Source organism: Muntiacus reevesi, chromosome 1 (genome assembly GCF_963930625.1).
Source record: "Muntiacus reevesi chromosome 1, mMunRee1.1, whole genome shotgun sequence".
In the NCBI taxonomy this organism is placed as follows: domain Eukaryota; kingdom Metazoa; phylum Chordata; class Mammalia; order Artiodactyla; family Cervidae; genus Muntiacus; species Muntiacus reevesi.
In genome coordinates, this window is record NC_089249.1 from 183,079,436 (window position 1) to 183,103,856 (window position 24,421).

Sequence of the window (24,421 nt, forward strand, 5' to 3'; positions counted from 1 at the left end):
AGGACAGGAGAGAAGCGCTCTTTAGAAGAGTGCTGTGTGCGGACACCCCGAGCCAGGCCATGCTGGGGGCTGCAGCCCTGTGCAGGGACACACTTAAGCCCATTTCCAGGTAAGGCAGCAGAGGGTCACCTGAGGGGGCAGAGGAGAGACTGGAATGTGGGCCTGGTGGACCTCAGTGAAATGTGGGCTCTTCAGTTGGAGGCGGGGTTCCACCAGCCTGGGGATGTCCCAACAGGCCCTGACCCACACCCACGAAGGCACGCTCAGGCAAGGTGGGGAGGACTGATAGGCAGGAGCCACCCCTCTCGAAGAAGGCTGCAGCTGCGGGAAAGCTGGCCAGGATTCCGGGGGAGGGGACTAGGGCGGCAAGGTCAGAGGCCTTCCCTCCAACCATACTGCGTATCTGTTCATTTACTCAGGGGTACATTTGAAAACACTGGTGGGAAGCTGGCGCAGAGCCGGGAGACAGGAGCCTGCTCATGGGCAGTGGGCTGGGGTGGGGGAAGACAAAGGAGGAAGGAACACGAGTGGGGTGACCTCAGATGGGGGCAGAGGTCAGGGACACAGCACAGTGGTCACGGGGCGCCAGGGCAAGGAGGCAATAGGCAATTTCCCTGAGAAGGCAATGGGTGAGCTGGAACCTAGTGTCAGGAAGGAGCCAGCCAAGGGGAGGGCTGGGGAAGGATGCGCCACGCAAGGCATGACATGTGCAAAAGCCCTGAGGTGGGAAGGCTAGGGTGATTACAGGGCAACATGGGGAAGATGCGGGTGGGAGATGGGCAGGGCCTGGAGGACAGTCTGGTTTCATGTGGAGGGCAACAGGAGCTACAGGGAGACTGAGCAGAGCTGAGGCAGGAGTTACAGGGCTGGCACCTCAGGCTTGCCCGAAATGGACAAATAGTACCCACCACCCATGAGACAGATGGAGGAGCAGGAGGCTCACGGGGCCTCCAAGGACACAAGACTGATTCAAGTTCTCATGGTTGGTAGCCTGGAGCGCGTATGGATCATCCCACCCACTGGCTGAGTCCCCAGTGAGTGAAGACAGGCCTGGGGGCCTGGGGCAGAGGTTCTCATCAGCCCACGGAGCTGGCAGGGCCCTCCCCATCTGGAGGGGAGGTGGGACCCGGATGACGCTCCTCCCACAACTCTTCCCCAGGCCAATTTCCACCGGGACCAGAAGCCTCCTGGGAAAGGTCTTGCGCTGACTTCAAGGACTGAATTCAGACCTTTTTCAGCCTAGAGGTGGTGAATGACAAGTAGGGTGGGGGGGACTCAGAGGGCTGAAAGGGGTCCTGCCCCATGGGCTCGAGCTGGCGGGCCTGACGCCAGGAGGCCACCGGGGGCCTGGGGCGGCCCTAACCTGTCTGGAACACGGGGGCTGCCAGGAGCGGCCAGGTGACCACGCTATGGGCCTGAGGGTGAATAAGGAGGAGAGCTGGGGTCTGCCAGGCACCGCTGCCAGGCGACACCTCCAAGACACTTGCAGAGGGTGGGCAATGGGGGCAGCAAAAGGGCTGCCCACCTTACGGACGGGGAAATGGGTGCTCAGAGAGGGAGAGCTGACTGCCCCAGCCGGCTGACCATCTGGCACCTCAACACAGTCAGGGGGGAGAGCGCAGAACGCTTCTCCTGGGGTGACTTGGGCGCCGAAGAGAGATGACCGGGTATCTCCCATGCGCCCAACTCTGCGCCACCGCCCTCTGGAGGGGGCTCTAGCCCCTCCCCTCTCCCCATTTTATGGAGGAGAAAGTCAAGGCTCAGAGAGGTGGAGTCACTCGCTCAAAGCCACAGAGCAGAGTGGGGGCCAGACACTGAGTGCTCCAGAGCCCCCAGGGCAGTGCGCCCTCAGACACAGCGACGCTGGCACCCGCAGATCCCAAGTCTGATGACGACCCCAGCACGCATCCCTCTGAGAGTGACAGCAAGTCATATATCCCAGGCTGTTCTGAAAACCCTTTGCTTTCCTCAGTGAACCCATGACCTCCCCAAATGCGCACCCCTCTCCCCCGTCCCTTGAGGCCACTGGCTGCAGCCCCCACTCCCCGTGGTGCTATGGAAGAGACCCCTCCATTGGTCAGCCAACAGTCTTTTATTACCAGGCTCCACTGGCTGGCCTGGGACACCTGGAGACCAACGAGCCTTGGTAGGGACCTCTGCTCAGCACAGCAAGGCACCTGGGCTCCAACTTACAGGTGAGAGAAGCAGGAGCAGGGATGAGAATGGACTTGCAGGCACAGAAGCGGGGTCCCTGCCCTGCTTTGAGATCAGTCAGTGTGGTTTCCAGATTTCAGGCAGACTTCCAGCAGGAAGCAGCGCTGAGGGGGCACTTCTACCAGCAAAGGGCGGTGGGGTGGGGGTGGGTGACAGGGCGGACGAAGCCGATGCTCTTAGCTGGTGGTCGAGCGGAAGAGCATGCAGAGGGGCTGGGACCCGAGGGCCACTTTCTGCCGTGCAGGTGCCTCACTTAAGACTCCCTGCCCACTCCCTGGCCTCTGCCTGGTACCGGTCGGAAAGGTCCTCTTCTGGACGGGGGAGGCAGCTGGGGGCAGAGTGGCAGGCACGGAGTGCTGGCCTGCCCCCAGGCGGTTCCCGAGTCACACGACTCACCCAGAGTCACAGCACGCATGGGCCTGTGGTCATGGTGCCAGGTCGCCCTTCTGGCCAGTCCACAGCTCTCGGAGCTCGACGTGGCAGCCCAGGTCCCGCAGGGCGGCCTTGGCCACGTCCTCACAGTCGTGGTGGGTGGCTCGGGCTCGTGAGATGAGGGCCTCGGCCCCCAGGTCCAGGATGGGCTGTGAGAAGGCTTGGCTGCGGGCCACCAGGTTTCGGATCAGCATGCAGGCCTGTTTCTGGAAGGGAAAGCAGGTCAGTGGCTGTGAGTCAGGAGGTGGGGCCCGGGGGTGGGGTCCACTGTGACCTTGGGGTCATCATAACACAACATGACTGCAGGCAACATGTGGTAGGTGCCTACGCTATGACTCATCAAGCTAGGCCCATGCCTCCACTTCAGCCTCTTGGCACTCTGGCTGGGCTGATCCTACCAGCTCCCAGGTGAGGAGACTGAAGCTAAGGGTAGCCAAGTGTTGGGCAGCGGGGGCTGACTACTCAGGTGTGGGACTCAAAGTCTCTGAGCAATGTCCTTGGATGCTGGCAAGAGCCCGGCCAGGGGAGGAGAGCAGAGAGACAGAGGGAAGAGCAGGGCTGTGCCCAGGGTCCATCAGTCAAGTACACTGTTGACTCATTCAGTTAGCATCTGGGCCCTCTTCCTCTGCCAGGCAGGAGTGCTGAAAAATACCGCAACATGGGAAAGCCAGGGAGAAGCAGGTGAAATGAGGGCCTGCCTGGTCAGGGTGGTCAGGAGTGGACAAGGTGATGGGCCAGCTGAGGGCACAGCGTCCTAGAGGAGGGAGCCAAGGCCCCCCACGGGCCTGAGCCTAGTGTGTCTCCAGACCAACCAGAAGGTCCCTGAGTCAGGATGGTAGGGAAGGTGGGAGCGGGAGGAGGGTGCATTTCTGATAAGGCTGTGCATAGCCCTGTCTATGCTTCAGCTTGACTGACCTCCAAAGCAGCAGCCTAAGGCAGGCCCGGGAACCTTCCATGAATCCCAGCAGAGCCCCATCTGCGGGTCCAGCCAACTCCTCCCCCCCGCCATATCCCTCTAAAGAGACTGTTAGGAAAAGGAAAGATCAAATGCAAGAAGAGCAACGGAACAGGAGAGAGGACAACAGAGGGCAGAGTTCAGCACTTTTCTGGACACTGGGGGCTGAGCAAGAAGGAAACCCTGGAGGCTTGGGTCACGGTGGTAATGGGGCAGGTCAAAGAGGACCTGCACCCTCCGCTCTGCCCACCCCCGGGACCTACTGGCTGGCTTTTCGCCCCACCTGCCCACCAGCCTCCCGTCCTCTCCGCCTGCCGCCCACGCCTACTTGTACGCCAGCCTCCTGAGGGTGGGCCTCCATGGCCTGCAGCGCGGCCTGGGCCCCACCGGCCTCCACGATGACGCGGCTGTTCGCTGGCTTGCGCAGGGCCAGGACGCACAGGGCCGCGCAGCTCTGTTCACACACCTGCGGGTGGGTCAGGGGGCGGCTGAGACGAGGCAGACGGATCCCCACCAGCTCCTCCAGCTCCTCTGTGACCTCACTGCAGCCGACCACTGTCCGCCTACGTGTGTGCTGACCAGCAGGAACGGAAGCGATACTGGACTGCGTCAACCAAGCTCTTAGGGGTGACAGTCTCGCCCCACCCTGGCCCTCACTCACCCTGCCTGCAGCCTCTGGCTTGCTGGCCTCCGAGGCCTGGCCTGGCTCTCAGAGATGGGAAGACCATCACGTGGATACAGGTGCTGATCTGGCTTTCCAGCCTTGTGGCCCTGCCTGGTGTGCCCCCCGCCCTGGGGTGGGTACCTGGGGACTGGCCAGGTGCCGGGTCATGGCGGCCACAATGGACTCGGTCCCGCCGGCGTGGACGATGGCATCCTTCACATCATCATTGCCTGCGATGGCCCTCAGAGCACCCAGTACCTGCTTCACCAGCTCCTGGACAGACAGCAATGCACAGGTTACCCCCAGCAGCACCCGGGCATCAGGTGCTGGGTTGCTGGGTGGTGGGAGGGGGTTCTTAAGGGAGGGTGTGGGGCTGTTTAAATGTTTGCTGTCTGAACACACACGGGACCACTCTGGGGCATGCAGGCGGCATGGAACAGCAAGGCTGTCTATCACTCGCTGTATAGAGAAGGCAGGGGAGGCTTGGGGAGGTGGGCCCTGTGGTTCTGGCCACCTGAGGCTAGGACAGGCATTTGGATGACTTTGATCACCCCCTCGATCCCTCCCCAACCCCCGCCAAACACACAGAGGGGCGTGTGGCTCAGGTCAGCACCCAGAGCACGGGTGGCCTCGCTCAAGCATCACACACTTCAGCTGCCCCCACCACACCCACTCTGCTTCTCTCACTCCTGATTGAAAATACAAAGGTGCTAAAGGACGGTGTGTGTGGGGGGGGTCTGTTTTCCCTCTAAGCTTTAGTTCCTTCCCACAGGTCGTGACAAGCGAAAACCGAACTTTGATTCTGGGCTCTGCAGACAAGGCCAGCATGTTCTGATGCAAGCCTGTCTGGCTGACCAGGGCCCAGAGGGGCAAGTTCACTGGGAGACCCAGAGCCTTTCCCAGACATCGAGAAAAATGACAGACTGAAATTCAGGCAAGGGACTTCCCTGGTGGTCCAGTGGTTAAGAATTCACCTGCCGATGCAGGGGTGCCCCCTGACCAGGGGTTCGATCCCTGGCCTGGAAAGATTTCACAGGCTGAGGAGCAACTACACCCATGGACCACAGCTGCCGGGCCATGTGCCCCAGAGCCTGCTGTTCTGCAGCAGAGAAGCCCCCACGGAGAAGCCCACGCGCTGCAGCTGGAGTAACCCCTGCTCACCGCGGCAACCAGAGAAAGCCTGGGCACAGCAGTGAAGACACAGTAGTCCAGAATAAGGAAGGGAAACTCAGGCAAGGGGCTTCACACCCTGAGACACTGTGGACGCCCACCTGGTGGTCACTGCAGTCAGCCAGCAGGGCCACCAGGACACTGAGGCCCCCGAGGTCGACGACCTCCTGGCAGAACTCGTTGCGGACAGCCAGGCGGGACAGGGTGCTGCAGAGCTCACTCAGGATGCTGGGATTGTCGGGGAACACTGCAGAGGGGGGAGAGGGAACCCGGGGTGAGGAGCGGAGAACCAGCCCTGGCTCTGAGCCGGCACTCCTGGTGGGAATCCCGAATCCCGCTCCACCAGGGCAGCCTGGCCCTCTGCCTGGCTGGGTGGCTGCCTGCCTGTTGGGGTGGAGGGATGAGGCAGGGGAGAAGGAGGACCGCTGGGGGCTGCCCAGGCCTGCGGTGCCCCCTGCTGGCTGTTGGGGAAGACACGGGACTGTGCCTTCCCCTCCACTGTGCCCCAGATAAATTCCAGAACAACTGATGATCTCAACTAAAAAAAGAAAAACCATAATAGTGCTATAATAAAACATCTGAGACTATTTTTATGATCTTGGGTTGGGAATGACCTTTCTAAGTGCAACAGGACACCTAGAAACTGCAGAAGGACATATGGATAGAGTTGACCCAGGCAAAAATTAAACACAGATGCTGTAGACAAAGTTCAGAGGCACCAGAGAGGAGAGGCCTGACTGAGGATGATGGTGGGGAGGGAGGTTAGGGAGTTGCCGGCGGGGGGGTGGGCACAAAGAGCCATAATAACACCGAGCTCAGTGATGGTCAGTGTACATGGCCCCCTGGCCGGGCCACAGCCCCCAGGGACTCCATGAACTGTAACCGGGGTGTGCTGTGGAGATACTCTGGAGATGTGGTGACATCCATGACCAGCTGACTTTTAAGTATAGCAGATGACCCTCGATGGTCTGGGTGGGCCTTAAGAGGGAACCTGAGGTCTCCCTCAAGAGGAAGCAGCTTGCTAATGGACTATAGTGTTGGCTCCTGCCCAAGCCTCAGCCTGCTACATAAGTCTGAAGCACTACAGCCACATGAGCCAATTTCTTGCAACAAATCTTCCTGTGTATATATGTATACACGTATGCCAAAACACACACACGTGCCCCCTACTGGTTCTGTCTCTCTGGAGCACTCTCACTGATATGAACTCCTGTAAATAAACAAGGAAGATGTAACCCACCCCTCAGAAAAGCAGCTCAACTTTGCAGCCAGTCAGGCCCTGTTTTTCCCCCTCTCTGGAGATGCAGAGGGGAGACTGGGGCAGGCCCCACTCCCCCACAGACAGAGCCAGAGTCGCACACACGGGCCTGGCAACAGAGTCAGGGCCACAGGGCGGGCTGCAAAGGGAAAGTCACTCTTCTAGCACCTTCTGTAAACAAGACCCCAGTCAGGCCTTTTCCAGGGGGTGCAGTGCCCAGGGGGCGGGAGTTTTGGTGCCCAATGGTCTGTACTGTGACCGCCTGTCTCTGGCTCATTGGGGTCACCTCGGAGTCAGGCACACGGACATGCACAAGAACAGTGGCCAAGCATGAACCAAAGCGTAAACCCCACCTGGAGCAGCTCCGGGGAGTGCCAGTAACACATCCCCGCCTTTGGGAGACAGCACCCTTATTTCTCCCTTTGAGGAGCCCTCCCATCCCAGTCTCAGTCTGTGTTGCTGGACAGAGTCAAGCGCTTCCCTAAATGGTTCTAGGGGTGAGCACAGCATGTGGTCCAGGCCAACGATCACTGGCTTGGAACTCTCCTGGAAAAACTAGGTGTAAGGACAGGGTCCTGCTAGGGCCGTCATGTAGGTGGGACTGAACTGGCGCCTGGGGCCAACCATGCTTGAAGCTGCCCTAAACCCTGACACTTCACTCTTGCCACACCTACTCCTACCTTTGGCGGCCTCAATGAGCACCTTTAAGCCTCCATTCTCCTGCACGATCATCTTGGCGTGGTCATGGGCATGGCCGAAGGGCACACGGATGTCATCGTCAAAGGTCATGACACGTAGGGCGCAGCAGGCCTCCCGGACCACGTCGGCACAGTGGCTGTGCCGCGCGATGGCGCCCGTCAGCAGCGGCAGCACACCGGCCTTCACCAGGCTCTGCCGGTTCTCCTCGTGCTTCAGGCAGGCATGGCGCACGCAGCGGATCCCGGAGCAGGTCACGTGGGCTGAGTCAGCATTGTGGGCCAGCGTGGCCACGAGCAGCTGCAGGCCCCGGGTGTCCAGGAGGTCGGGCTGGCCATCAGTCAGTGCAGACAGGGCATTGAGGGCCTGGAGGAGGAGGCCCTGGTCACCCGCTGCGGCCAACTTCCAGGTCTCCAGGAGGATGGAGTAGGCCCCCTTCTCGGCTGCCAGAAAGCGGCAGGCCTTCTGCTGCTTGCACTGCTCGCAAAAGCGGGCAAGCTGTGCGGACGCCTCCTGGGGGTGAGAGCGGGCCACAGATTCCCGCAGGTCATCCAGGGCCTAGGGGACATGGGAGAAATGTCAGGGTCAGCTCAGTCCGAAGAAGGTCACAGTGACAGTGCTGGGCCCCGGTGGGATCCCTCTGCTTGGGATCTGGGCCTCGGTGGAAGTCCTGTGGGGCCAGTTCCAGCTGGGGCCGCTTCCACACCAGTGCTTTTAGGAGCATTGACTGGGCTTGAGAGGCCACAGAGAGAGAGACAGACAGACAGAGGCCTTGCTATCTCAGTGTCCCTGACAAGGAGCCACACACACAGAAGTGCAGACAAGAAACATTCTAGCCCTGGGCGCCAGTGCATGAAGTCCCCAAGTGAGACCATCCAGAAGGATCATCCAATTGAGATTAGTCAACCCAGCAAAATCACCAGAAACAATAAAATGGCCATTGTTTGGGGCTGTTTGTTAGGCAGCCATAACTAACAGATACACCCACCAACGGCCAGCTCTCTAAGGAAGGTGAAAGCCACCTCCACCAGTTCTGCCCGCATCATATGCCTCGTTGGTCTCTCTCCTTCACTACACAAGTATTTACTGAGCAACTGCCCAATGAAACCACACTGAACACATGGTCGGTCTACCCATGCTCAACTCTAAGGCCTTGGGGGAAAAATTATAATGAGAGACAACAATCTGAATGGGACAGACAAGTCTAGTGGCCACTCAGTGCCATTACTCTGGGATCCGCCTCAGCCTGAGCCCAAGATGAACCTGAGCACCTGGAGCTTATGACGTTACTGCATCCAGCCCTAAGGAGAGTGGGTCTACAGATACTATCAGCCCAAAGGGCTTAGACTTGACCTCAACTGCTATGACAGTCAACAACACCTGTCAGCCAACCCTTGCTGAGCTCAAATTTGTGGACTTAACTACGCATAGGTTATGATGAAACAGAATATTAAGAAATTAGTTAAAAACAGAATGTGTGACTTGAATAAACCTTTCTTCAAAGATACACATACAAATGGCCACTAAGCACATGAAAAGATGCTCAACATCACTAATCACTGCTGCTGCTGCTGCTAAGTCACTTCAGTCGTGTCCGACTCTGTGCAACCCCATAGACGGCAGCCCACCAGGCTCCGCTGTTCCTGGGATTCTCCAGGCAAGAACATTGCAGTGGGTTGCCATTTTCTTCTCCCACTAATCACTAGGGAAATGCAATCAAAACCAAAATGAGACACCATCACACCCATGAAGGTGGCTATTGTTAAAACAAAGAAACAGAAAATAACAAGTGTTAGCAAGGATGCAGCAAAAACTGGAACCATGTGTACTGCTGGTGGGAATACAAAATGATGCAGTTGCTGTGGAAAGCAAGTTCAGTGGTTCCTCAAAAACTTAAACCAAGAGATAGAGCAATTCTAGATACACACCCCAAAGAACTGAAAACAAGCTCAAAAATACATTGGCACACCCATGTTCACAGCAGCATTATTTACAACAGCCAAAAGGCAGGAGCAACCCAAATGTCCATCAGCAAGTGAATAAACAAATGTGGTGTTTCCATAAAAGGCAAAGAAATTCTGACAAGTAGTACAACATACATGTACCTTGAGGACATTAAGCTAAGTGAAATAAACCAGTCACAAAAGGACAAATACTGTGTAATTTCCCTTAGGTTCACATCCAGGGCTGTCTCCTCCAGCTTCTCTTTTTATGACTACTTTCTTTTGCAGCTAGGTGAGTCACTTTTTCTCTTTGGATCTCAATTTTCCCATCTGTTAAATGGGGATGATAACCCCACCCTTGCAGGTATCTTTGGGTTAATAACAGATGGCACAAAGCAAGTGCCTGGTATAGAACTGAATTCACAGATGGTTCTCAGAACTTCCTACTGTTTTACCACCAGCTTACTAGTTTTCCTTAAGAAAAAGACTGAACCTCTGTGAGTTGTATTTTCCTTGTTTGGGCCGCGGTAGAGTGAGGGCAGGCTCTGGGTCTCTATTCACCCATCAGAAAGCCAGGGATGACGTACTTACCACACACAGGTCAGCTGAAGTGCAGCGAGGAGGGGCTGTTATGTGCCAGTAAACAGTCGATGCTCAATAAGTGACAGTCTATGATTGCACTCTCTTTTCCTGGGATTCCTGTCCATTTCATTGAGCAAATTCAGAGCTTCGGAGGTCCAAGAGAGGTTCCTCCAGGGGGCCCTCTGCCCCCGGCTCCCAACACCAGGACAAACATGAACACTGTCCGCCCCTTAGGCCCAGAGGGCTATCCATTCCCTGACCACTCTGTCAGCTCTAATCCCAGAATGTCACACATGGGTGGGTGGGCAGAGCACGGGGGCCCCCATGAGGCCCTCAGACATTGAGTCAGGAAACCCTAGCTGCACACTCAGGCTTGCCTGTGCTTGCTGGGCTGGCTTGGACCTTCTGAGTCTGTGTCTGCCATCTGGGAACACAGAAAAAGGTGCTCCCGACAATGAGGTGACGCAGGATCACGCACGTGAGGCCCACGTGGGCCGCCCTCTCCTACCTGCAGGATGTCATGTATGGGATCCTGGGGTCCGTCCGCGGAGACTTTTGGGGCCATCTTTACAATGTTGCTCAGATCAACCCCTGTGGGAGGGCAGGGGAGTCAGGAAACAGGAGACAGGCGTCAGCCCCGCGGGCCTCCTGGGGTCACACCTGGGGTCCCTGCAGCTGGGACCACCCCACTCTGGAGGCCTTCTGGGATGTGCCCAGCTCCCCACCCCACCCTCCCTGCCTGGGCAGGGCCCAGCAGCCATGCCTACATGGGGTGTGGGGTATGGGGTCTCTGCACCTTGGCCCTGTCCAGCCAGCGGGGCAGAGGGGTAGTGAGGATGCACGCCAGGGCTGCAGTGGGCGACAACTCTGCCTGGGGGGCTCAGAGGGGAGTGCAACCTGTGCTCTGCTCCCTGGGGGCTCCCACTGGTCTGCACCCTGGCCGCATCCCCACTCCTGCTGGCAGACCCAGAAGAAGCCCCCACTGTGCAGAACACGTCTAGGTACCCCTCCCGTCCCTGTCCAGTGTTTAGTCCCTACTCTATGCCCGGGATGCTAGGTCCTGACCTGGAAGGTTGGATCCCCGGACTTCCTTGCCCTCTGGCGTCTGACTGGGTTTGGCCAATGGGAAGCCGGATCTGAGGTCAGAGGCAGGAGGAGTGGGAGGATAGGGTGTTCATTCCCAGGTTCCTGCCTCTGCCTCTGTCAGGTGACCCCCATGCTTTGCCATGGCGTGTCGTGGGAGAGGGGAGGTCCTGCTGTGGGGAGCACAGTCTCCCAACCCTGCCCACATGATTGCAAACAGTTCCCTCTTAACCATTCTCCACGGTCTGGCTTGGGCATGCTACCTGTTTTCAGAGGCTGGTGACCAATACCCCTTCTGCCTCCATGAGCTCACACTGGGGTGCAAGTGGGGCAGAGTGGCAGGTGGCCCTGTTTCTTTGGAGGGGGGTCAAGAAAGTTTCTTCAAGGAAGCGACCATTAAAATGAGACCCACCTGGAAAGACCCAGCCCTGCAGATGTCAGGGTGCGGTCCAGGCGAGTAGAGGGTAGGCACCAGTGGGGTGGGAGGGGGTGGCCGGCCTGCCTGGGGCACAGTGTAGAGAGGACGGCACCCAGGGCAGTCATGCCAGGAGGGAATGTGCTCACGGCAGGACACCACTCTTTTACATATTAGGAGCCATGGATGGGACTTCCCTGGTGGTCCAGTGGTTAAGACTCCACGCTTTAGCTGCAGGGAGCCTGGGATTGATCCCTGGTCAGGGAACTAGAGTCCCATGTGCCAAGTGGTGTGGCAACAACAACAACAAAAAGAGCCGCGGACTGAAGGCAGCTCTGGGGCAAAGAGCCGGACCGGCGCTGAGACAGAGCCTCATTGCCCTACCTTGCGATTCAAACTGCTCCACGGCTTCTCTCACCGCCTCCTCCGGCCCCATCTCAAACTCCTGGATGTTCTCACGAACAGCTGCGTCAAAGGTCTCCTGGGTGATGCGCTTGGAGGCCATCTTTATCTCCTCCACGTGGGGCCAAGGACACCCAATAGCTGCTCTCAAGCTGGAAAGGTAGAAGTTAGACTTGTTGAGGGTCAGTGGGCAGCTGAGAACCTGGCCACCACCTAGAGAGCGCCTACCAAGAGGCCAGAGCCTGTAACTGTCGTGGAAAAATTCTAACAACCTGAGTCACAGCAAAGGGTGATATCCCAACAGCCATAGACCGTCTAAAAGTACAGAAGAAGGCAGGTAGTTTAGTGTTTTATCTAAATAGGCCATGTTAATATAATGCATGCCCTTATAGTAAAAGTTGCTATTGTTTAGTTGCTGAGCTGTGTCCGACCTTTTTCAACCCTATGGACTGTAGCCCGCCAGGCTCCTCTGTGCATGGAATTCTCCAGGCAAGAATACTGGAGTGGGTTGCCATTTCCTTCTCCAGGGGATCTTCTGGGCCCAGGGGTCCCACCCCCATCTCCTGCATCAGCAGGTTGATGTTTTACTGCTGAGCCACCAGGGAAGCGCCAACAGTGAAAAGCAGCAGTAGTAAAATAAAGGTAAAGTAATATCTTAATAATACATGTTGTGGAATTCCCCTGGTGGTCCAGTGGCTAGGACTCTGCACTCTCAGTGCAAGGGGCCCGGTTTTGATCCCTGATCAGGAAACTGGGTCCCATACGCTGCAACTCAGAGTTTGCATGCCACAACTAAGACGCCCACTTGCCACAATGAAGACCAAAGATTCCGCCACAGCTAAGACCTGGAGCAGCCAAATACATAAACAGTTAAAGAGTGATAATAATAGTATGGTGTATGTTATGTGATTATATTATAATAACATTATAATATAAAGTTATACTACTCTGTTATACAGTCATGTACTTTATATATAATTATATAGTGAAATAACGTTATCATAGCATACCATGGCACTAATACAATATAAATGAAATTAATAATGATGTTAAATAATTAAAATGAATAATATTAAATCATATTCATTACTTATTACTTTTTAAACTTTTAAATTACTTTTTATTATTTATTTATTTATTACTACTAGTAAAAAATAAATAAGTAAATTAGAAGCTAATAGAAATAGTTACCTGTAAGAGGAGGTAGAGAAAAGGGTGGTGAGAGCAGGAATAGAAGCTGGATTATTCTCTCCTAACGTACCTTGCTTTAGAGGGTTGAATTTGGAACTCAGGTAAATGATTTATGTGATTAAGAAAAGAAATATGCCAAAATAAAAATAAAAGCAATCCCTAAAAATTAACAGCAAAATGAAACCCATGAACCTAAAACTAACGGTATGTCTCTGTGGATGAGATCATTTCAGGCAATTTTAAAGCACAGTGATATGACTGCATATTCTAACTGGGATCTACCCTAAAGATGAAAGTGAAAGTCGCCAGTCACGTCTGACTCTTTGCAACCCCACAAACCCGAGGAATTCTCCAGGCCAGAATACTGGAGTGGGGAGCCTTTCCCTTCTCCAGGGGATCTTCCCAACCCAGGGATCAAATCCAGGTCTCCCGCATTGCAGGCAGATTCTTTACCAGCTGAGCCACAAGGGAAGCCCAACACTGGAATGGTAGCCTATCCCTTCTCCAGCAGATCTTCTCAACTCAAAAGATAGAACTGCAAAAGAAAGTCTTCAACAGTTTTCAGTAATCATGTTATTGGAAACCTCATTAGTAATATTATTTGGAAATGATTATAGATATAGTAAATAAGTAATGATGTTTATATCATGAATAACCAGCATAAAAGAAAATAAGATTTTAACAAAATCAGAGAAGTAAAAGCTCAGAACTCCTAAATTTGAACTGGAAATATGACATGAACTCATTTTCTCTTAAGCAAATAAATGAACTATTTTCTATTAATATGAACTAAAAATGCCTGTAGAAAATAATATCACAGCAGCAGTGAGCACCCTGAACACCAACTGTGGTCTCTACCATTTCCCACCAAAGAAACCAGGGTCCTTGGAGAAAGAGTTGATTCCAGTTTCAGGCAGGAAACAGGCCAGAGGAGCCAAAAGCATCAGGAGAGACCAGAAAGCAAAGAAGCATCTAGAGACCACTGGGGTCACGTCAAAGAACTCAGGAGCCAACCCGCTGGGGCACCTGCTAGCTAAAGATGGGAAAAGTGAGCATTAAAAAAAAAAAGAAAAAACTACTGAGCCCACAAGCCACAACGAAGATCCCGTGTGCTGCAATGAAGACCTAAGGTGCCCAAATAAATAAACAAGTATTTGAAAAAAATTTTTAAAAAGGACACTCTCTTATACATTCACAGCAAAGCTGAAATTTAACAGTAGAGTTTTAAAACTGACAACAATGCTATTTTCTAACATACAGTACATGATGGACTTTCTTGATTACTGTAATATGGTCTTTTAGAACAGTTCTGTTTTTTTTCTGGTCCTGGGTCCATTCCAGAACCATGTGTCACAGAAAGCACAGCAGCTGTGTCAGGGAGATGAAGGCAAAGATGGCACTAGGCCAACGGCACGGGAATGTGCAAGTGTGGGCCTCGGGGGAACGAGCCACTCAAGCCCTCGCTTGTCTCTGTGCAGGCAGCATGGGATGTGACCGACTATTCCACCCGTGTCTGTGCAGAAGCTCAGAGTCAGGTGGGGGAGGACAGGCTCCAGGGCAAGCAGGAGCAGTGGGGCTGTTGGCCAATTCCCATGTGTGACACAGGGACAAAGAAAGAATCTGCCTCACAGAATGTAGTGAAAATTCCACCCACCAATTTCAACAAAGCATTGAGAACTGGATTTGGCACAGAGCTCAATAAACATCACTTAGTTGTTCTTTTCCTCTTTTGCTTAAAAGGTGCTTCGGCCAGTTCTTAGGGGGCAGGGGATTTTAAGGACTTAAACACCTTGCCTCTCTCCCTTGCAGATCTACCCCTCTTTATTTCCCAGAGCAGGGAGGCTGTTCAGCGGTTGCTAAGGATTTCTAAATCAAAGCTGGAGGAAAAGAATAAGGATTTTCTATTTCAAGATAAGAGTTTCTCCAACCCGACAGTCTGTGTGCTGCAATGAAAGATCCTGAATGACAGAGTGAAGATCTTGGTGCTGTAGCTAAGACCCGATGCAGCCAAATAAATAATTAAAAAAAAAAAAAGATACAAGAATTTCTTAGTGGGGAGCCTGCTCTGGTGGGGGGAAAGGGTCCTGACCAGCTCTGGGGCTGGGTGCTACTGGGGGGACTCTGCTTCTGGCTCTGCCACCACATGTTGCTTCCACCACCCTGGCCATGCTTCAGACCCAAGTGGGCCAATGACGAGAGGTCACTGGGTCACAGAAGTCATAAAGGGGAATGTCATTGTGCCTACTTTAAGGATGACGAATCTGAAGCTCAGAGAGGCAGCAAGAAAACTGGCCAAGACCCTGTTCTGTCTTATTAACACTTTCCCTCCACCTAGGTCCTTTGTGGAGCTTCCACTAGCTTGTCCAGGCTGCCTCCTCATGGGAGCCTTCCCTGGCTACTCAGACAGAGCCTGTGTACCCTCAGCTCTTCCCAACTCAGGAACCTCTCTCTGCCCAGCCCTGAGATCCCTGGGCTAGGGAGGTCAGTGTCTGGCTCTGGAACCACCATTTACAAGTTCTTCGAGGTCCCCTAGGTCCAGCACAGCCTGTGTGTTGGGCTGGGGGCAGTGATGAAAGTACAAGGCTGGAGCTCATCAGAAAGAGGTGCCTGGGAATGGTCATCTGGGAGTCACCTGGGGAACAGTCCAGGCCAGGAAAGGAGAGAAACAGCATTACCAGCCTTCAGGCTGCATCCAAGGCAGGCTGGGCCCTGATATTCATTGCACCACTATTTACAACAAAGAGGATCTGGAAGCAACCTAGATGTCCATTAGCAGATGAATGGATAAGGAAGTTGTGGTACATACATATGATAGAATATTACTCAGCTCTAAAAAGGAAAGCATTTCAGTCAGTCCTAATGAAGTGGATGAATCTGGAGCCTATTATACAGAGTGAAGTGAAAAAAAGAAAGACAAATACTGTACATTAACGCATATATATGGAATTTAGAAAGACGGTAATGATGATCCTACATGCAGGGCAGCAAAGGAGACACAGATGTAAAGAACAGACTTTTGGACTCCGGGAGGAGAGGGTGGGATGATTTGAAAGAACAGCATTGAAACACATATATCACCATATGCAAAAGAGATGAAATGTGCAAGTTTGATGCATGAAGCAGGGCACCCAAAGCCAGTGCACTGGGACAACCCAGAGGGATGGGGTGGGGAGGGAGGTGGGGTTCAGGATGGGGGACACATGTATACCTGTGGCTGATTCATGTTGATGTATGGCAAAAACCATTACAATATTGTAAAGTAATTATCCTCCAATTAAAATAAATAAAAAATTTTTAAAAAGGCATGCTAGGGAGAAAGGAGTTATCAAGGCTCCCAACTAGCAGCACGCTTCCCTCTCTAAGCCACCGTTCTGCTTATCAAGAAAACGGTGCCCTGACAAACCAGGGGCCCTGAATGATTCATCCTCCTCCGCCTGCCACACTCACCTTGGTTCAGGTGGCATCACCTGCTTCCTCTCCACGAGGCAGCGGTGAATGGAAAGCAGAGAGCATCTCACTTACTTATTTAAAACCCTGCAGTGGCTTCCCAGCCTTCTCTAAACAAAATCCAGTCTCCTTACCAACACTTGCCTTACCTAGACCTTCTCACCTGTGCCTACCCGAGGGACATCCTTCATAAAGCAGCCCCCGCTCTCCTACTCTCTCTTATTATTTTAACATTATCTCAACATGGAGTGAAATGTTCCTTGTATTTATTTGCTTTTACTGCCCTAGCCTCCTCCCCAATGAAATTTAATCTGCATGAGAGCTGGGGCTCGTTCTATTAAATACCCCCACTACCTAGGATGCGGCCAGGCATGCAGCAGGCACTCGGTACATATATAGGTGTGAGAGAATGAATAAATGAAAAGAAAACGACAGGCAGAAGAGTGGGCAATTTTGTCCACGGGCGGCTTCCGTAAGTCTATCATTTACCTAAAGCCAAGTCCTCGAGGGGCGCGCCCCCGTCACTAATCCGAGCCCGCGGCGTCCACTCCCGGCTCCTCGCGCGAGGGGGCTCGGCGGCTGCCGCTTCTCACCCGGTCTTCGGGGCCACGTGGGGAAAGGGTGGGGTTCGCGGCGGTCTCCGGCTGCACCGCCCCTGGTCCCTTTCGGCCGCCGTACGTGCGCAGGCGCTCTGGCGAGGCTGCGCCTCGGCCTCCGTCAGCCCTGTGAACCGCTCCCGGGGTGACCAAGAGTGACCGCGAGTACAGGTAAAGCTGAGAGAGCCAACAGGTTTGCGGCGACGGCGTCTTTGTCGCCTTTTTCGGGTCCCTTCCCGTTGCCGCCGGCCCAGGGAGAGAAATTTTTTGCTTCGAGAGTGCCCGCCCTGAAGGTTGGGCAGTGCGCCTGCGCGAGAGGCTTTGGCGGTGGCCGCCTGCGCCTGTGCCCTGAGGCTCGGCCGCGGCCTGCGCCTGCGCGGCGCGGCGCTGCGGAGACCGTTGGCTTATTTGCATGTCCCCGCCTCGCGCGGTGGCGGCGGCGGGTGAGGAGCCTGAGGCGGTGGCGGGGGCGGCTCCGCGCGCGGTGGGCTCGGGGTGAGGCCCGGGCCCAGGCGTCGTCGGAGGGTGGGTCCGGGGGTGGGGGGGTTTGGGCCCGATCCCGGGAACCCCGGGTCTCCACGATGGCGCAGCGGGCTCGGCCCTTGGACTGCGCGGCGGACGCATCGCGCCCAGGTCGGCCTGGGGGGCGATCTGCGGCCTTCGAGGCCCGACGCCCCCTTTTCTTCGACCTCAAAGGCCGGGAGGAGGCGGGCCGCGACTGAATGGGTTCATTCGTTCGTTCATTCATTCAGCCTCAGCCGGGATCGGCCCCTCTGGTGGGGTGATAACGGCGGCGGGGTGCCGACTCCGCCTCTTTAGACATTTTTTTAACTGGTTCGGTCCCCAGAGCAACCCCTACCATGAACTGCCAGTTCCGTAGATGGGGAAGCGGAGGCACGGAGAGGTTAGATCACTTGAATTGATTCTGGGCCAGCTGGCTGGGACACCCTGCCCTTCTATAGCGGAGAACAAGGGGGCCAGGGGAAAGGCCTGAAGGATAGGGAAAGTGGGTAATGGTTATAAGAAATGACTGTCAGGCAGGGGCAGGCTTGGGTTTTGAGGTTGGAGGTTTCTAGATGGAAGGGCTATCTTGCTGGGTAAGGACACGGCCACTGGATTTCTCAATATTGCTTCTCAGCGTTTTTCTAATCAGTCTTCAGGGCTTTGTCCCCACAAGGAGTGTCCTGTTTGCCAGGCTCCAGCCCAGGCTGGTTGACCTTGGATGGGTCACTTAGCCTGAACCTCCCTTTTGCACTTTTGTGTAATTTCATTCATAATAGGCCCCACTTGTTTATGGGGTTGTTGCAGGAAGTGTTGAGGGAGTCCCTCCCCTTCAACAGGAGCTGGCACAGAGTAAGCTCTGTCAGTAGGTCTTGTAACTAGTCAGGGATTTCTCCCCTCACTTGCTGAGACGCCTCTGTCAGAGGGCAAGTTAGCTCTCAGAGCCTCTTCGCCATGTCTGTGAAATAGGAAAATAGAAATGGGAAAAATCGTGTTTTTCCTAAACATCATTTGTAAAGGTTTATGCTCCTGTTATGTGTGTTGCTTCATACAGTCTTTTAGCAGCCCCAGGAGACAGAGCTGCTTTTATAGCACTTCTTTTAAGGGATTTTAAGAAAATGGCCTCAGAGAAGCAAAATAGATTGTCTAAGATCGACATCCTTGTCTTACTCCTTCTTAGGCAACCCACACCTGTGAGGTTCATGTGGGCAGAGCTCCCCTTAAAATAAACCAGCCTTCCTCTGAAGTGCCATACCAGATTATGGATTACTGCTTGGTTACTCTGAGGATTAAGTGGAATAGATCAGGCTTTGTGAGCATTAGTTGTCACTGTTAGTGTCTTTTTACCCCTCTTCTCATTCCAGGTCAGAGAAACATGGCAGCAAGGAGAATTGCACAGGAGACTTTCGATGCTGTGTTGCAGGAAAAAGCTAACCGATATATGGACCCCAGTGGTGAGGCTGTAGGTGAAACTCTTCAGTTTAAAGCTCAAGGTAAATTAAAGTGTGTGGTTTTGGGGGGAGTGAGGCGGAGGGATGGAGCGTGTATTTAGAATTGGGGCCCAACCCTCAGATTGTACCGTCTTAAGTGGAGATAAAATTTTCTCTTGGTCCACCTGTTAAATCATTACGTAGAAGGAGGTATTGTCATTATCCAGAGCTTCTCCCCAGGCACCTTGCCCCACCTAAAGAAGGGTTCTTAAATAAATTGCCTGACTCCGTGCCCACTATCACTAGGCAGCTTTGAGCTCTTATCAGGTCTTACCTGGATTTTTGCAGTAATCTCCTCCTGAAATGTCTTTCACTTTCTGGCTTCATTCCCTCAAATCTTCTCTCCCCACAAATCTATTAATGCTAACTTTGCAGGACCAAGGCCAAGCTTAGGCTCTTGGGGCTCCCTGTTTTGGTTTTACATCCTCAGACAAGTGCAGGAGCAGCCAAGTAACTGGTATGCAAGATAGGAGGACCTTGGAGCCTTGTGGAGCTGCTGAATGTAGGCCCTGCCTGGAAACATTCCTTTTGCAAAGTTTTGAAACATCATGTCAGCAGAATAAAAAATGGTCCTAGTGTATATTGCAGGACAATTTGGAGGTCCTGCCCCACGGTGCATGAGGCTCCTAGCTCCCATCCTCTGCCTTAGGCCTGTTTCACTGACACTGTGTGCTTGTCTGTGTTGTGGATCCCTCATCTCAGCTCTGTGTAATTAATTCCCTCAGTCAGTAAGACCTGGTCCATAGGTGTCTTCCCCCAGGAGGCCCTAGTAGGCCTGGAGATTGATTTTACACTGTGTACTTGATCCCCTGCCATGGGCTGGCCTCCTCCAGGCCTCCTTTGGGCCTGTACTGTTTGCTGCTGCGCCAGCCCTTGAGCCAGCCTTGGTGTAGAGAAGGCTTCCTCGGTGTTGGCTGGATGAGTCTAAATGCTTGGGGTGGGAATAACTTACTATGTGCTTTGGATCCAGAGAAACTGAGGTTTAGAAGCTGTCTCCAAAGTCTGAGTTTTCAAAAATTGTATAAGCAGCAGACAAAACCATTCCTGTTACAAAAGATTGGAAGGATTAAGTAGTTAAGAACAGAATGTCAGGACTTCCCTGGCCATCCAGTGGTTAAGACTCCACACTCCTAAGGCAGGGTTTGATCCCTGGTTGGGGAACTGAGATCCCACATGCTGCACTGAGGGGCCAAGAAAAAGAATAGGATGTAAAAAACCTCTTTGCTGCTTCCTTATTCCTTGGAAGTAACGGTATGTGTGGTGTTTTGTTCATCCTTTAATTCTTTTAGCCATATATGAATTGTGAATACTTCATGTGTTTTTATATATATACACATGTATGTTTGTGTGCATATGTAAATACATATATACGTATATGTAAAAACATATGTGTTTATATATATATAAACACATATATATATAAATATATATATATTTAGAGATTTGAATTGGTTTATCTTATCTAGAGACTCAAACACTAATACATAGCTTAAGTTACCTCAGGGAAAGTTGGGGGAGGGGGAGACTGAACCCAGTAGGATGCCAGATGGTTCTGGAACCATCTCTGTGTCATGGAGCTGCGTGGTCCATCGGTCAGCCTTTCTCTCTCTCTGCTGCATTTTTCTGAGGCTTTGTAAACCAGGTCCGTTGGGCAGAATCCAGCCACTACTCTTCCTCTAGTGCTCCCACCATAACCAGGCCATCAGAAACCATCAGTATCTGGATTATCTTGGTGGACTCCTTGCTGGAACTTCCACTCTTGTCCCTTGCAGTCTGTTCCCCACACAGCAGCCAGTGAGGTCATCCTTTTGCTCCAGACCCCCAATGGCTTTCTGTCTCATTCATAGTAAACTCTGGAGTCCTGTCATGGGCCTGGCTTGATCTGGTTTGCACCCACTTCTGTTTGCATCTCCTGTCATAGTAGTTCACTAATTTTGCTTCATGTTAGAATCCTTTGGGGGCTTTTTAAAAGTCCTAATGCCTAGGTCACACCCCATCCTAGTTAATTAAGTCAGGATGCCCCAGGGCTTCAGTGTGCAGCCGAGTCTAGGTGCTGCCTTCTTACCATTTTGTCCCTCCTTTCCTCTTGCGCTCTCACCACCTTTGTCCTGTGCTCATCTCAGGGCTTAGTCCTCACACTCCCTCTACCTGGTAGGCTTCCCCATAGCTGCTCATTCTGACCCCTCACCCAGGCCTCTGCTCCTCAGATGCATTGTTGTTAGAGCTGCTCACCCTGACCAGCCTGTTTTAAAATGGCTTTTCCTTTTCACATTCCTGCTGCTTTGGCATTTCCTTACACCTGAAGAATTTTTGTTTATCACTTGGCTTCCTCAACTGAGAAGTCCAGGAAAGTAGGGACTTTGCTGTGCCTTTTTCCCTGCTGTAACTTCGGGGCCTAGAGCAGTGCCTATATACAGTGGATGCTTAGTGAGTACTTGTTGGATAAACTTGGGTTTATACAAAGCCCTTGTTTCCTGTGGCTTGTTGGCCCATCACTGCTTCCTGGCATCTTTCTCTCTCTTTTACCTTTGACTTTTTGACTAGGTAATAGATTCTGAATCAGAAAGTAAGAAAGGTGCTCTATGCAAATGTCTCCCTGAGACCCTCTGTTCCCATGTGCCCATTGTTGTCTTCTGTTTTTGACTTCTTACAGTTTCTTTTTTCTTTTTGGCTGCACCATGCTGCATATGGGATTTTAGTTTCCTGACCAGGGACTGAACCCAGGTTCTTGGCAGTGAAAGCGTGGAGTCCTAACCACTGGACTGCCAGGGAATTCCCCTTACAGTTTCTGTATGCCTGAATAAACAAATGCAAACATAATCTCCTATTTTTCTCATTTCTGTGCAGAGGAGGACAAAAGCACATACTGTTCAGTTTCCATTGTGGTTTCTGCTGTTGTGGCCTGTATAACTTCTGGCTTCCCTCTTATTTTCTCAGTCTCTTTTTTCAGGTATTGGTTGGCTTAATGACCCTTTCTGAGGGAGCCTGTCAGCCACCTTTGGATCAAGTGCTCAACTAAGGTCCAGCCAGCAGTGGTGGCTGCAGTGTCAGATGTAGCTCCTGCCTCAGTGGCACTGTGGGCCAAGAGTTCCTTATAGGAAGCAGGGGAGGCAGGCAGCCTCTAGAATGCCCGTCTGCTGTGTGATAGAAGTAGAAATACACAAGTGTTCCGGTCATAGTAAAGAAGACCAGGTTATTTGGGAACCAAATGCCCATCCCAGAGTCTAAAAGAAAGCTTGTAAAATAGAAAGTGAAGTGAAAGTGAAAGTTGCTAATTGTGTCCAACTCTGCAACCCCATGGAATTCTCCAGGCCAGAATACTGAAGTGGGTAGCCATTCCTTCTCCAGGGGCTTTTTCCACCCCAGGGATCAAACCCAGGTCTCCTGCATTGCAGGCAGATTCTTTACCAGCTGAGCCACCAGGGAAGCCTTGTAAAACAGTGGTAGGGCAACATATCTGAATGAGTGAGCAGTACTGCTGCCTAGCCTCCATGAACTATCGTCAGGCCAGATGCAGGCCCAATACTCGTAACTCTTCTGTTTGCATAAGTAGAAACCTAGGTTTTTAGGTGAAACTACACATATTCTCCATGTGAGTTTCTAAAATGCACTCTGGGAAAGCACCCTGCTGGTGGTCTGCAGATCACTCACTTGTAGCCTCTGGTCTGACACATAACTTTGTGTTTCTTTTTGGATTGCTTATTTCAGATCTTCTAAGGACAGTCCCAAGAGCCAGAGCAGATATGTTTGATGACATTCACAGTGACAGCAGGTACACTCTGGGCGCATCTGTAACTCATCCTCGAGACACTGGGAGAGAAGGCCTAAGAGGTGATATATTTCCAGGACCTTCCTTCAGGTCAAGCAACCCTTCTGTAAGTGAAGACAGCTTCTTTCGCAAAGAATGTGGTCGGGATCTGGAATTTTCCCACCCTAACTCCCGAGACCAGGTCTTTGGCCACCGGAAACTGGGACATTTCCGTTCTCAGGACTGGAAATTTGCACTCCGTGGCTCTTGGGAACAAGACTTTGCCCACTCAGTTTCTCAAGAATCCTCTTGGTCACAAGAGTATAGTTTTGGCCCTTCTGCATTACTGGGGGACTTTGGCTCCTCCAGGCTGATTGAGAAAGAGTGCTTGGAGAAGGAGAGTCGTGATTATGACGTGGACCGTCCAGGGGAGGCGGACTCTGTGCTCAGGGGCAGCAGCCAAGTCCAGGGCAGAGGCCGAGGTCTAAACCTTGCTGACCAGGAGGGTGCTCTCTTGGGAAAGGGGGAGACTCAAGGCCTGCTCACTTCTAAAGCTGGGGTTGGGAAACTTGTTATGCTGAGAAACGTGAGCACAAAAAAGGTACCCACTATGAGTCGTGTCACTCCCAAAACTCAGGGCACTAACCAAATCCAGAAAACCACCTCAACTCCCGACGTGACCCTGGCGACGAACCCAGGGACAGAAGAGGTCCAGTTCCCCACCCGGAAAGTCCCTCTGGGGCTTGATCTAAAGGATGTCCGGCTCCCCAGGAGAAAGATGAGCTTCGACATCATAGATAAGTCAGATGTCTTCTCGAGATTTGGGATAGAAATAATCAAGTGGGCAGGCTTCCACACCATAAAAGATGATGTTAAGTTTTCCCAACTTTTCCAGACTCTCTTTGAACTTGAAACAGAAACCTGTGCTAAAATGCTCGCCTCATTTAAATGCTCCTTAAAACCAGAGCACAGAGATTTTTGCTTTTTTACTATCAAATTTTTAAAGCACTCTGCTTTGAAAACACCCAGAGTTGATAACGAGTTTTTAAACATGCTTTTAGACAAAGGTGCTGTGAAGACCAAAAATTGCTTTTTCGAAATCATAAAGCCCTTTGATAAATACATAATGAGACTACAAGACCGGCTGCTGAAGAGCGTCACACCCCTGCTCATGGCCTGCAATGCCTATGAGCTGAGCGTCAAGATGAAGACCCTCACTAACCCCCTGGACTTGGCGATTGCCCTGGAGACCACCAATTCTCTCTGCCGGAAGTCGTTAGCTCTTCTGGGACAGACGTTCTCCTTGGCCTCTTCCTTCCGGCAAGAGAAAATCCTGGAAGCCGTCGGCCTCCAAGATATAGCTCCATCCCCTGCTGCGTTTCCAAACTTCGAGGACTCTACTCTATTTGGGAGAGAGTACATCGATCACCTGAAGGCCTGGCTGGTCAGCAGTGGGTGTCCACTCCAGGTCAAGAAAGCTGAATCTGAGCCAGCCCGAGATGAGGAGAAAGCGGTGCCTCCTGCAAAGCCTGAAATTCAGGCCAAGGCTCTGAGTGGTCTGAGTGATGGTAAGGAAAGCAGCAGCAGTTTCTGTTTGTTGTGATTTGTTTGCTTTTTTGTAATGCCTCTTATTC

The 24,421-nt window shown here is 52.6% G+C and overlaps 2 protein-coding genes across 13 annotated transcripts in view; one reads left to right on the top strand and one right to left on the bottom strand.

Moving 5' to 3' along the window:
* Nucleotides 1–2,084: 2,084 nt before the first annotated feature.
* Nucleotides 2,085–17,075, bottom strand: ARMC6 (armadillo repeat containing 6). Its single transcript, XM_065917377.1, has 8 exons — nt 16,942–17,075; nt 11,797–11,966; nt 10,423–10,505; nt 7,374–7,947; nt 5,537–5,682; nt 4,407–4,538; nt 3,930–4,067; nt 2,085–2,852 (listed from the first exon to the last, which is right to left on the bottom strand). Exons 2-8 carry the CDS (start codon nt 11,915–11,917, stop codon nt 2,640–2,642), a joined length of 1,407 nt encoding a protein of 468 aa, XP_065773449.1. The 5' UTR covers nt 11,918–11,966; nt 16,942–17,075; the 3' UTR covers nt 2,085–2,639.
* Nucleotides 17,076–17,090: 15 nt separating this feature from the next.
* The window catches only part of SUGP2 (SURP and G-patch domain containing 2), a 28,838-nt gene continuing 21,507 nt past the window's right edge, over nt 17,091–24,421 (top strand). For 7 of the 12 annotated variants that reach the window (XR_010660843.1, XR_010660841.1, XR_010660842.1 and 4 more), the window contains exons 1-2: nt 18,914–19,042; nt 22,748–24,355. Coding sequence is in view for 9 of the 12 variants with exons in the window: in XM_065917370.1 (XP_065773442.1) it covers nt 18,925–19,042; nt 22,748–24,355 (1,726 nt within the window). In the remaining 3 variants the exon portion in view is untranslated. Of the gene's footprint in view, nt 17,220–17,418; nt 17,574–17,804; nt 17,953–18,913; nt 19,043–22,747; nt 24,356–24,421 lie in introns of those variants that run through there. The other 5 variants (XM_065917372.1, XM_065917369.1, XM_065917371.1 and 2 more) reach the window with 5 other exon arrangements.